General features: G+C 43.6%; 1 protein-coding gene across 9 annotated transcripts in view; it reads right to left on the bottom strand.

Moving 5' to 3' along the window:
* MYO9B (myosin IXB) overlaps nt 1–13,922 on the bottom strand; it is a 108,828-nt gene that overhangs the window by 15,245 nt on the left and 79,661 nt on the right. For all 9 annotated transcript variants that reach the window (XM_083180897.1, XM_083180924.1, XM_083180915.1 and 6 more), the window contains 8 exons: nt 13,315–13,413; nt 12,044–12,220; nt 11,861–11,902; nt 11,631–11,739; nt 7,773–7,846; nt 6,680–6,863; nt 2,226–2,354; nt 1,794–1,899 (listed from right to left, as the gene is read on the bottom strand). In XM_083180897.1, coding sequence (XP_083037023.1) covers nt 1,794–1,899; nt 2,226–2,354; nt 6,680–6,863; nt 7,773–7,846; nt 11,631–11,739; nt 11,861–11,902; nt 12,044–12,220; nt 13,315–13,413 — 920 coding nt within the window. The remainder of the gene's footprint in view (nt 1–1,793; nt 1,900–2,225; nt 2,355–6,679; nt 6,864–7,772; nt 7,847–11,630; nt 11,740–11,860; nt 11,903–12,043; nt 12,221–13,314; nt 13,414–13,922) is intronic.

The raw sequence follows: 13,922 nt of genomic DNA, 5'->3' as shown, positions 1-13,922 counted from the left end.
AGGTGGCACTACGGGGCCAATACTGGCTGCAATGTGCCGTTCCAGACACCTTGCTACGGGTGCCGTGCTATTACACAAGTACTTTTCTTTCATATGCAGTGCTGTGCAAGTATCATCATGCAAAGTAAAATGCCACCACAGAGCATTTTACTGTGCATGATGACACTTGCATATGAAAGAAAGGTACTTGTGTAATTGCACAGCACCCATAACGTAGTTAGCGTAGCGTCCCTGTCAGAATCTGCTTAGTGTTTGCGTGGCCAGATTAGAAATTCAGAAGTAGTGTAGTGTTCCCGCGGCCGCTTAGCGTAGTCAGCGTCCCTGTCAGAAGTAGCGTAGTGTTAGCGTAGTCAGCATCCCTGTCAGAAGTAGCGTAGTGTTCCAGCAGCCCTGTCAGATTCAGCATAGTGTTCCCCGCGACCAGCGTAGTCAGTCAGAGGTGATGGTGAAGTGACTGCGGCTGTATTATTTCGGACGCTCGTATAAGCTTGTTAATTTGGAATGGCTGCAGAACCTCTGACGATGTTTAACCTGCTGCAGACAGAGGAAGAGTCAGCGGCATTTTTTCAACAGCACCATTTGCTGCCACTGACACAAACCTGTCTTACTGGCCACCCAATTCGCTTGAGTATGAAGGAGTTAATGTGGTGCTGCAACATTAAAACCTGCCGAAAGAAGGTCAGTCTCCGTGCAGCACATTGGTTTCTGGGCTGTCGTATCCCATTTCTTACCCTCATTCGTATTATATTTGCATGGGCAGTGGAGCTCACAAGCATATCTTTTTGTGAGCGACAACTAAAGTTGTTGAACAAAACCACCGTGCTGTATAATAACCTTATGCAGGAGGCCTGCACCCTGGATTTAATGTCACAGCCCCAACGCCAGATTGACGGTCCAGTAAAAATAGTTAAAGTGGACGAGAGTCTCTTTGTACAGAGAAAAAGTCATGTTGGACGCAAGCTGCCTCAACAGTGGTTGTTTGGAGGCATACCCAGAGACACTGGTGAGTGTTTTTTAACGCCTGTGGACAGACGTGACGTCAGCACCCTGATGTCGGTCATCAACAAATATATAGAACCGGGGACGACTATATATTCTGATTGCTGTTGCTGTGCATATAACACTTAACAGCTGGAGCAGGCAGGGTATCACCATACTTTATACAATAAACTCCACGGCAACGTGGATAGTGGTGGTATGAACAGGTCGGGGGGGGGGTGCGTAACATGTCCGCTCACCACGCTTCGGGCTGGCATGGATAGTGGGGGTTTGAAAAGGAGGCATTTGCCAGTATGTAACATGGAGCACTGGCAAATGCCTCCTTTATTGTGCATAAGATGCACTTGCACCGGCATACCCCTTTTGTGCACGAGACGCACGTGCTTCCGAACCCCCTAACCCCCATCTCCCTGAAGCGGATACGGGCACCTGCGTCTCAGACAGATGGAGTGCCTCTCTGCTGGCGATCCCCTCTCCGCCAGTGCAGGGGATCTGGCAGTTACCGGCACTGTGTGAGAGGCGCTCACTAGGCTTGCCATGGATGCCGGGGACAAAGCCGGGCTGCCTCGGAGTCACTACGATAGGCAGCCGTTGGGCTGCCGCGGAGTCACTACGATAGGCAGCCGTTGGGCTGCCGCGGAGTCACAACACTAAGTACGCTAGGCAGCCGCTGGGCTACGCTGACAGCGTAACTTAGCCTATGCTGAAAACGTTGCGTAGCCAGGTGCCATGCTTTTAAACAAGTACCGAAAGAAAAAAGCCAATGCAATAGGTGTACCGCATATCAAACCTACTTGACAAGGTGAAAGATCAGTCTTTCTAAGCTGTTATAGTTAGCCTGTGGGAGTTGTCCAAGAACTTTGTAAATGGTGCAAAGCTGTTCCTGCTTCCCAGGGAGCTCTGTAGAAGACAACAACGCATTTATACAGATTGTGGAGAAAAGAAAAGAACAGGGTAAAACAATATTACCATGGGTTTTTTATTTGCTTTAATGTAGTACTGTAAAAAGGATATTGTTTTGTAGGGGGAAGTCTTACTCTACTTGTTATAAATTCCCTAATGAAAACTATTGCATACCTCTTATGTCAGAACCCCCAGGCACAATACACAAAAAGAGCCAACTATAAAGGTGTTTTTTTGGCTAACAATGTTTCTAAATAAGGTTTACTTCAAAAATATATTAACAGCAACGCAATGAATAGGTAAATTACATTTTCACCACTTACCCACGGCTTTCAGGAACTCGCTGTATTGTGCAAATGTCATTAGAGGCTCAGGAAGTTCACGTAACCATTGTTTTAAAATCCCAGTGATGGCATGGATTGCGTACTTGTCCAGTTTCACAGAGTTGGGGTCTATTTCCAAATCAGAGTACAAAGTTGTAAAGTAGTAACACATATTGTGTGCAAAAGGATAGATTGACATTTAAAAAAAAAAAACACTCTGTACTACTGTATGCGCACCCAAATATACCCTGTGATTTTGTAGCAGTCAATAGGAATTACAAGCAGATGAGGGATAAAGTACAAAACGTGCAGAAAATACATATTTTGTGCACCTATGCATCACAAAGCAGATAAAAAAAGGCACAGTTGCACAAAATGAGGCTGTGTGTAGCAGATTGCATAAATTATTTAATTGTGTGTGTGTAGTTCCTAATGCAACACTATTAAATAACTGCAGTAACAGCAGCCTTGCTGCCTTCTGAAAAATGCAGAATAAAATTAGTTGGGGCAGTTCAGCAATAGACAGAAGTATAAAACTTGCATCACACATAACAAAACTGAAAGTTGGTTTGGTATTGTTTGTATAAATGTAAATAATCAACATAATAGCTTCCCTTTTATTATTTCAGTATATAGTTATAGTAAAGTGCTAAAGCCTTTTGGAGCTGTTGCCTCTTGGTTATGGAATAAAGGGCTGCTTGGAAATGGGGGTTACCAGCTCTATAAAAAATGGTAGTGGCACAGCCACCGAGGACCAACACAGTATACATTTTTTGTTACGTAAGAAAAGCCTAAATGTCAGACTTGCCGTGACAGGCTTATTCTTTTTCAGTAGTGCTAAAGAATTGTTTGCAAACTTAGGTTGCAGGAACTAGCTGCAAATGGCCGGGGTTTGTTCAGAACCCTGTATGCAATAGTAAATACAAAAAATGCACTGTGTTCCACTCCTAGTTGGTTTGCGTGTGTGCACAGACGTAACGATAATAAATGTATTTTTCAATGTGAGAGATAACAGGTGTTTTTGTTTCAGTATTTTTCAAACCTCTCTTTTTGCAGAGAGTTAACATGTAAGTAGTGTTAACAAATGGGAATAGGTGGTGGTAAAGGAGAGCCTGTATAAGTACTCTTAATAGTGCATGAGTTTTAAGTCTCTATGAAGAAAATTATGTTTCAATGTCTAATCTTAAACAATGCTCGAATGCTTCTTAGTTCCCAGTCACTGGTCGTGGGTGCACCTTAAATAGCTTTTGTGTACTTGTTTGCTGCAGGTTTCTGAGAGGTTTTGTGTGAGACCATGCTATTTCAGGAAAGAGGGAGTGGGCTTCGCTAAGGTTGTGAGAAGTGGTCCCAGACTTATGACAGTCCTTCTATGAACGTTTCACGGGGCCTTGAAAATATTGTAGTTTGGCACAGCCTGGAGAGGGTATGTACTGGCTTTTGGGTGATGTGAAACTTACACTCCCTCCAAAGTGGGAACTCGCCTACTCTTTTCCATGTTGTTGGGCTCCCACACCCTGTCTGCTACTTCTGCTATGGTCACAGGGCTTAATGTAGTAGTAGTAGTGTGTTTATTGTCACCTGGAGTGGGTGACAATGTCCAATCTTGCGACTGCCTTGACAAGGGTTGCCGTGGTGTGACATGTGCTGGTGCTATTTTGACATGCACTAGGCCCACATTGGCAATAGGCAGACGTGCACTAGGTTGACACAGCAATGGTAGACACATGAAAAGGTAAGTTTTTCATAATTCTTATTTTTTTGTACTTTTTAATACTTTATGTTCCACATGGACAATGACTGGGAATGGTAAAGTGTACCAAGTGCAGCGATAGCGGAGTGAGGCACCATGACTAAAAGCATGGCGAGCGAGCATAGATGCTACACTTATTGGGGGTCCAGATCAACAAAAACCCACAAAACTTTATTTTAATGTCGACATAGTAAATGTGGACCTTTTGTTAATGAAAACCTAGTGCATGTTGACCTTTTGGTGTTGACCTAGACACTGTAGAACTTTCCATCCACATCCATTACTAGTAACCTGCATGAGGAGAGGGTTCATCAAGCCACAGAGATTCATCAGATCTCCTAATACAGATGTGAGCCCTAGAGTTCCTGACCCAGGTTTTCAAAACTCCACAGGAGACATAAGAGAGGTTACTTGTATTTAAAAAGTTTGCATTCCCGTAGTACTCTTTTCTTTTTTTTTGCTGGACATGGATAGGGTTCAGCTATGTACAGTTCTGCCAGTATGGCTCTTAAACTATGCACTGTTGGATGATATTCTTGTGTAGAATTTGTTAGTCTTCCAGCTTCCTGGGATGGTAAAGAGGCTTTTATTTTTTTTCTTTAAGCTATTGCTTTAGTTAAATAGGTCTCTCAGATGACAGCTCACTCCCACTTAGGGATGCCAATCCCGGGGCATTTTTTCAATCCCGGAAATCGGGATTGAAAAATGCCCGATCTGATCCCGGGATTCCCGGGATTGGCGTCCCTAATTAAAAAAAAACCCTGCCTCGGCCGCCCCGCATATTTACTTACAGATGCATGGTGCGGGTGGTCGAGACGGGGCAATGGAGCCAGGGTGGAAGGGACGAGCTGGGTTGATGCAGTCGGTCTGGTCGCCTGGTGGGCAGGTGAGCGGGCTGGTCTGTGGTCTGCCTTGTCCGCTGCAGGGTGGGAGGGCGGTCTGGTCTGTTGGTGCCCGGCAGCCTGTGCGGCCTGCGCAGCGTGACCTCTGACATAGTCACGCTGAGCAGAGCCATGCTGCCCAGGATGGGAGTAGCCAGGCAGCTGCTGAGCACCTGCTCAGGCGCTGCCCGGCATTAGATTGCGTTTTGGGGGCCAAATCCCAGAATCCCGCCGATCCCGGGATTGGCCACCCTACTCCCACTCCTTGCTCAATTTTCTTTTAAAACAAGTCTTGTGTACATCCAAGGCTATATGATGTTTGCACACCAACCAGTGCTCTTTCATTACTATTTCTAAGAAAGCAGAGGTTTCCCCTTCGATGTGGGGTCTGTGGTTCTACCAATTCAGGAATGCCCTAATGAATATAATTAGAAATAAAAGTTCTTCCTTTCGAGCTATCTCCTACTGGACAGAATGGCAAAATAAATGGTTTATGCAGTAGTGGGAGTACCAGTTCCAACTAGACTTGCAGCGCAGTCACAATGACTGATCATTGTCTGGCATTACTTTATGGGTCATTGGTAGATCATATTTACATTTCACAAAGTGGGTATTGCTGCCTCCTACTGAAGATAATTTGAGACATCCACCCACTATAACTACAGGAAAAAAGGGATCTCTTGGTACTAAACTTTAAGGCTTTTCACCATGGCTGCAGGAAACAGTCCAATGCACACAGAGTGCATCGCTCGCAACTGTACTCCTTTGTCTCCATATTAGGCTATTTGTCAATTGAGAAAGAAACAGATGAACAGAAGGAAGACTGGAGGGGGCAGGGGTGTTTGATCCCCATGGCCTGTCTCCTAAGGGTTAACATAACTCACCAATTGTGTCCATATTGTCACTTCTGATTAAAGGATTTATTGGCAAGTACAAATATTCATTATTTGGAAGCAGGGCCGGACTGTCCATCTGGTACTTCTGGCAAAAGCCAGAAGGGCCGATGGCCTTGTGGGACGATTTTGTGCAGTCATATATTCAGGATTTAGCGCTTAAAGCACCGCCTCCTGTGCTGAGCGCCGGACGGCCACGTCATGATGCAACCGCCACGCATTTGATCCTCCCAGTGCTGTGCCGCGGCCCCCCGATCCTTGCTGTTGTGTATAAGAGGAGGGGACAGCAAGACCTGTGTGCTGCTGCTGTTGGGATGGAGTCTGAGCCGGTGGGCGGGCATATGGCTCTATTGTGCCGGACTGCTTCTTTTCCCTGCTCCTGTGTACTGACATCGCCTGACTACTGCCATCTACAAATAAGGGGAGGGGCGCAGAAATTTTAATTAGAGGACAGGGGGCTGTTAATTTTAATAATACTGGAGGGTCTGTTATGTGCGCAATTTTTAAGGTGCACTACTTGGGGGAATTATGTGTAAGGGACATTAGTGGGGGCATAATATGGGCATTACTTGTGTGTCATAATATGTAATGGGCAATAAAGAGTGCGGCAATGTGTAATGGGCATAACAGTGTGTTCCATAATGTCTCCTTTTTGTGATGCCATGCCACCTTTTGGCTGCGTGGCTTCGCCGCGCAGGGGTCCCACCTACTGCAGATGGGCCTCTGTGCTCAAAATGTCAGGGCCAATTTCTGGTCCCAGTCTGGCCCTGTTTGGAGCAAGCTTCAAATGTCTTTTCACATTGCAATCTTCCAATTTCCATGTGCAGGATCAACTTGTTTTGAGCCCATGACCACAAACGATTCACATATATCACTAGAAATTGCACAGGTACTAATACTGATCATCTCTTCGATTTCACTCAAACGCACCTTTCTCCAGGGATGCTTTAAGTTCTCGCATGCAATTTGCTGCGCCAGATTTGCGGTAGATGCCCTCTGAGTACAGACCATGCATCTCTAGGTACTCCAGAAGCATTTCCATTACTACTGGAACAGATGTTGTCTCATTGGTTAAGTCTGCCACATGCACACCAAAATGATTACTGCCCTGGTTCTGTTTGCAATGAAAAAATAAAAATGCCAAATTAAAACGTACAAACAAACAAAAACAAAAAAAAGACAAACAAGCAGATCATCATTACAGAAGAGAGATATATTAATCTGCTGTAATTAATGGCTGCAGAAATAAATATTTAGTAAGTTTGCATTCTCATATCTGCCTACAGCTGTGCTTTAGCAGCTCCTAGTTATAGGCTTATACATAGAAACATAGAATTTGATGGCAGATAAGAACCACTTGGCCCATCTAGTCTGCCCCTTTTTATAAACATATTACCTCAAACCATATTTGATCCATATTTTTTTTGTAAGGATATCAATATGCCTATCCCAAGCATGTTTAAATTGTACTACTGTATTTGCGCCTACCACCTCTGATGGTAGGTTATATGATGTGCTGTTCAGCTCTCTTCCATCTATTATCTGTGTAAATTCTTTCCATGGTAGCGTTGATCAAATGTTATGCTCCCTGATACAGTACATGTGATGTTTTCTGTATGAAAGTGATCTGCTTTATAAAAAGTGTAACTAAGTAAGCAAAACTAAGAAACAGTCAATGTGTGGTTTGCCGGTGTTGTAAAACTACACCTCCCAACATGTCCTGCCATTGTTTTTGCATTCTCTAAGCACAAAACTGTGGCAAGGCATTATGGAACTTTTTAGTTTTACAGCAACTAGAGAGTCGTAGGCTGTGCACAAAAATCTTCTAGTCCAGGGCTGAGCAGTTGCCATCATTATCTCTCCTAACTGAATCACCTCCAATATGTTCAAAACACGTTTGAAAAAAAAAAAATGCATAAAATAAATTTATATATGATAAATGAAAGCTAGAATTTAGCATGGTTGGAAGATATAGGCCATTTTATTTTTTTCCGGTGTTTGCACTAAATCACATTGTATTTACCCGTCTAACGCCAGCTGGTGTACAGTGGTTCTGAATCTTGCTTAGACATTTCTTGTGGCAGATCATCTTGCAAGCTGTTAAAGGGACAGAAAATTGAATATCAGGCCTCTTCACTTGAGAAAACTCAGAAAAGCCAAACAATTTCATTCTCTCTTAAGCCCCATAAACACTACACGAGAAACTTAAAAGGGCTCTTCTGAGTGATATCTTTTTTTTTAAAGTCTTGTGTGTACACTCTAGCCAAAGTTATAAATGCATGTTCAGTAGAGGGGGCCTTGTTAACAATGGTTGGGAGCATGCATCGCTAACGAGCCTCTCATTGATGAACATGCAGGTCAAGTTTGGCTATATAGCCAATGACCCTCAAGTTCAGCGGGTCCCGGTGACATCACTTGATTTTCATAATATAGTCAATAAGGATAGCCCAAATCGCACCGTGTGTACACAGCATTAGATGATCACCCATTTGCTCCCATATACTGGAAACCAGACAATCATTTAAACAAGTTGGTTTAGCGCATTTGATTTAACAAATTTATCCCATCAATTGTTTTTTGTCCATTTTCCAGTGTTTGGGAGCAAAATGGTTGATTGTCCTTTGCTGCCATACATTGGCCCTGGTTCAATCGCAAAGGCAAATTCCTTCTCAAATGGACAAAACCATGTGTACTGCAGGGGGGGATGGGTGTAGCAGGCGCAGAGAGAATTAGATTTGGGTGCTGTTTTACTTCAAAGTGAGATCTATATTGCAGTGTAAAAATTATTTACCCTGCACAGCAATAAAAGAACTTGCCCAAATCTAATTCTCTCTGCATAAGTTACATCTGCCTCACCTGCAATGCACATGGTTTTGTCCATTTGAGAAGGAATTTGCCTTTGTGAGTGAACCTGAATAAGGGCCATTATCAGATTTTTTTTTTTCCCCCCAACCACCACACAGATTGGAAAGAATCTTTAAGTTTGTAGATTAATTCAAAGTTTTCACAAATAATTTTGCAAGCCTGCAGAAGCTTCAAAATTATCATTTTTTTTCTTTTTTTTGATCCAAAAGCTCATTAGAAACTAACTTAAAAAAATAATTCAATAATTAGAATTGCAAATTTAAAACTATACAAGGAAAAAGTGGTGTAAATAAAGGGGTTCCAGATGGCTCACAGACAATGACTAGTCAGACAGTCAATAGATAGACACCAAAAGTTAGACATGCATTAAACATTGACAAAAGTTAGACATGCAATAGTTAGACATTGACAAAACTAACACCACAAGTAAAATAGGTCGACATGCATTTTTTTTTTTACAAAATTTTGAGCTGACCATCCGCTATAGCGTGGAGGAAGAATATAATAGTATGCCGAGCACAGCAAGGCACTGAGCTAGAAGCTTGGCGAGCGTAGCAAGCCATGCAAGGGGACGCGGTACACTTAGACAGTGTCCATGCCGACAGACACAGGGAAAACACAGAAAATTCCATTCTCGCCGCTCGGCGGCCGGGACATTGAATCCCGACCGCCGAGCTCAAGTCGAGCAAAGAGAGAACGGGACAGGGGCACGGCTGTCGAGCTTGCTCGACAGCCGTACCCCTGACATTGAATACCCCCTTAGACATTGTAGATCTAATATACCATAACCACACTTATACAGTGTCCATGTACACATTGATTTTTCATTTCAACATTTTACTTGTGTCTAACATGTATGCACGTCTAACTTTTGTGAATATCTGACTAATGCATGTCTAACTTTTGGCGTCTAACTATTGACTGACTAGACATGGTCTGTGAGCTATACCACGCCCAAATAAAGGCCGCAGACACTGCTGCAAATTTACATAGGCCTCTTTTTTTACACATCTAACCACCCTTTTACAAATCACCTAGCTGGTGCACAGCTGTAGTCATTACTAACTGTCACAGTTTAAAACCTGCTGCAGTCATTCCTACTATAAATCCACAGGTTGCCTGAAATACATTATATGGGAAGAGGGGGGCCCTAGACTGCACACCCTGTAATGAGAGGTGCTACCTTGCTGAGATTTTTAGCTATATGCAAGACAGAGGGGGTTTGCAGGTGCACTATGCACTCATTACTGCTAACATATATTCCTTTTATAATTCATTTATGAGGTTGTTAGCAAACATTTGGCCAAAGATATGTACCTGCCCCCCGCGTAAGGCTGGTTTCACACACTCCGGCTCCTGCCGGACGGCGAAAACCCGCACGGCTTAAAAGCCGTGCCGTCCCTGCAGTGTGTAATGGACAGCTATGTGTCCATTCACACAGGACGGTCAGGGCACGGCTGCCGGGTAGCAGCCGGATCTTTCCACTGCAGTGTCCGGCTGCCGTGCCGTGGCCGTCCCGTCCCGTCCTCACAGGTCAGTGTGTGCTGAGGGCGATGGAGGCCTTTCACACACACCGGTCATTTGGTGTCCGGTTTTAGATCTCCACCGCCCCCAAACTGACGTCACTTCAGTTTCTACCCTCAAATTTACACAGCACCGGCTCACGGAGCCGGTGCATGTGAAAGAGACAACTGTCAGGCAAAAAGCCGGACAAAGTGTGTCCGGCTTGTTGCCGTCCGGTTAAAACCGGAGTGTGTGAAACCAGCCTTAGGGCTATTTCACACTGTCCGGCTCCTGCCGGACGGCAAAATCCCACTGCAGTGTTTGGCTGCCGTGCCGTGGCCGTCCCGTCCTCACAGGTCAGTGTGTGCTGAGGGCGATGGGGGCCTTTCACACACACACACACACACACACACACACACACACACGCACACACACACGCGCGCGCACCGGTCATTTGGTGTCCGGTTTTAGCTCTCCACCGCCACCAAACTGAGGTCACTTCAGTTTCTACCCTCAAATTTACACAGCACTGGCTCACTGAGCCGATGCATGCGAAAGAGACAACTGTCAGGCAAAAAGCCGGACAAAGTGTGTCCGGCTTTTTGCCGTCCGGTCAAAACTGGAGTGTGTGAAACTAGCCTTAAGGTCACCTCTTTAGAGCAGGTCCCTAGCACTATGGGGTTCATGCCTGGGGTGCAGGGCACCCCCAAACCAGTCCAGCAAAACCACCCCAGGGCATCACATAAATAAAATATAGCCGTGAAGTGTAATAGAGTGTCATAGAATGTAGGGTATGTGTAAGCAACTAATCGTGATAAAGATTGTGTCTAAAATAAAAAAAGATTGTGAAAAAAGTGAAAAAAATATGTGAAAAAATACATATAAAAAGACATACATAGAAAAACTATGATATGTTTATGTGAGTCTATGTATGTCTTTTTTATATGTATTTTTTCACAATCTTTTTTTTTTTACTTTAGACACAATCTTTATCACTATTAGTTGCTTACACATACCCTACATTCTATGACACTTTATTACACTTCACAGCTATAATTTCATTTATGTGATGCCCAGGTGTGGTTTTGCTGGACTGGTTTGGGGGTGCCCTGCACCCCAGGCATGAACCCCATAATGCTAGGGACCTGCTCTAAAAAGGTGACCTTAACGCGGTGGGCAGGTACATATCTTTGGCCAAATGTATGCTAACAACCTCATAAATGAATTATAAAAGGAATAGAGGTTAGCAGTAATGAGCAGCGCATAGTGCACCTGCAAACCCCCTCTGTCTTGCATATGCCTGAAATACATGAATGGTGGATCTTGAGGACTGGTTGGCCACCCCTGCGCTACACAAACCACCACACATTTCACACCCAGGTTGTCCAAATGCTTTTATCCAAATCTGCTGTGTCTATGGTTTGTCTCCTCATCTCCACTAGCAATACATTTACTCACAATTAAAACTTCTGAATCTAGTAGGAGAGCACAGTTTGTTATCAAGTGCACTTACCACTGCATAGAAAAGCTTTCTCCATTGGCCAGATGCTAGAGGAGCAATGTTCGCAGGACTGACCAATGTTCACTTGGTAGCTGACAAATACATGCCCATGGGATTCCAGCTGCAAACAACGGTCATAGAGATAGAACATGAATGTAATTGATGGTCAGACATATTATACCAAAGGAAGACAGTAAGATGAACTCTGTAATTCAATCAACTTATTAAAAATACATGCTTACATTTTGAACTTGTTTCCTCTTCTTTTTCTGAGACTTTCGTGGCTAAAAACAGAAATCATCAATAATAAAGTTCAGTTATCAAGAGGATTATTTTAAACATAAATTCTTAAAAAGGAAATATATGTCAGGGTGCCATACATGCACAATGAAAAAATTACAGTCAAGAAGAAAGCTGGGACCAACCTTCTGGGTTTCGGTGTCCTCTTTTTTTGAATATCCCCGGGTGAATTCATCCAGAAAAGACTGGAAAAGGTTCAAAACAAGCTTCACATCCTTCTCATTTTTATCCTGGGTTAGATTACTTACAAGAAGCTGGAAATTGTCCATTAGGTCCTTGTAACCAGCACGAATATGCCCTTTCTGCAGAAACAAGTTAGAGGTAAAAGGTAGAAGCTCTGGTTCACACATATAGAGGCATCATTTGCACACATACTTTCCTGTAGTATATACTGCAGATGACTGAATTGCTATGTCACATACGCTTTATAGTGTTGGCTGGCTAAAATGGGTCTAGCAATAGCAGTGTGATCAATTCTACCAAACGGGTGCTATTACAAGTCACCAAATCCCTTACACCAGAATTGTAAAAGAGCCGAACACACTTTTCAATAAAAAAAAAAAAACGCAGCCTTTTATTTTTTCTGTATACTTTAAAATGAACCAACATTCTCCAAATTGCACCTGCATATGTGAGAAGGAGAATCCTTATTGATGCTGAGAAGTTGTGGCATATTAGCTGTAAACTGATTTTTAAGCATCTTGGCTTATTTTAGAATGTGACACTAAAAATAAACAGGGGGCTTTACATTAAGGGGTGTAGTCAATGTTTTCTGCTAGCTGTGACAGTGAGCAGGGCTGCCTGCTCGCTATCATAGCTCACAGGGTCAGTATTCAACTGACCCCCTGCACATGACGTTTCTCCTTCGCTAAGTTTTTGGAGCGAGGGGGAAAACGGCCTATGTGGCCTATAAAACAGCGAGACTCACGGCTAAATGCAGCGGGCTCCCCCTGCATTAGCTGCGAGCCTCGCTGTTTGCGGGAATCCTCACTGTTCTCTGACAGCGAGGATTTCCCCAGCGTGTTGAATAGGGTGAGCCGCTGGCTCGGGGGTTAAACATTGAGGATCGCTTGTTTGTGACTATCCCCGCCGTTTAACCCCCTCGATGAATTAATGAAAAGTAGGTTCTAGCTCTATGAAGCTATAAGTCACTAAATAGATGATACTAGATCTGCGCATTCAAATTTGCTAAGGAGAAAGGTAATTAAATATATGCCAACATAAAAGAGTAACAATAAAATAAACTAACTGCATACATTCTGCAATAAACAAGTACATTTATAGCAACTCTCTGATGAAGTAAGACTCTTGTTGTGGATAATGAAGCATTTTGGTAATGTGGCAAATTAGTTCTGCATATAATGGGTTATATAAGAGGTCAAACGCAGAAACTCACAGGAGACGAGTACATGGACTTCAGGTTTTCTCTGAACATTTCCAGTGCTCTGTAGAGAAGGCTCTCAATAGGAGATTTATTCTGGTGTAAAGTGTTAAACTGAGAAGAAAATCAAAAAGTACACTTAATTATTAAATCATGGCAATCTGAGAAGTCTACCCTTGTCTAAAGTTTCCCCAATAGACTTAGACAACCCTTTTAACATTCCTGCCACAGACCGTTTTATGGGGCCTACACACTTAGCGATTTATTCTCATTTTCTAAGCAATTTCACTAGATCGCTTATAAAATGCCGCTTCATCGCTCCTTGTGTTGGGGCGATAACGATGCACAGAGAACACTGGCCCTGACAGATCACTCAGCCTACAGGGCTGGCACATCGCTCTGCGCTGAGTGATTGCATTCTTAGCTATCTAGCATCACTGAGAATGCTCACCAGTGTCACTATGTGTGTAGGCCCCTTTAAACGCTTACACAGTACAAGTAATATGCAGGACTGAACCAAATTATGCTTATGCCCCCCATACACGGTCCGTTAATCGGATCCGTTGTGTGCTTAAACAGCACACATCGGATCGCATGCCTAGTGCATGCAGTGTGCATGCACT

This window comes from Crinia signifera, chromosome 1 (genome assembly GCF_055691185.1).
Source record: "Crinia signifera chromosome 1, ASM5569118v1, whole genome shotgun sequence".
NCBI lineage: Eukaryota > Metazoa > Chordata > Amphibia > Anura > Myobatrachidae > Crinia > Crinia signifera.
Note: the sequence above shows the minus strand (reverse complement) of the source record. Positions and strands in the feature narration are given on the sequence as shown.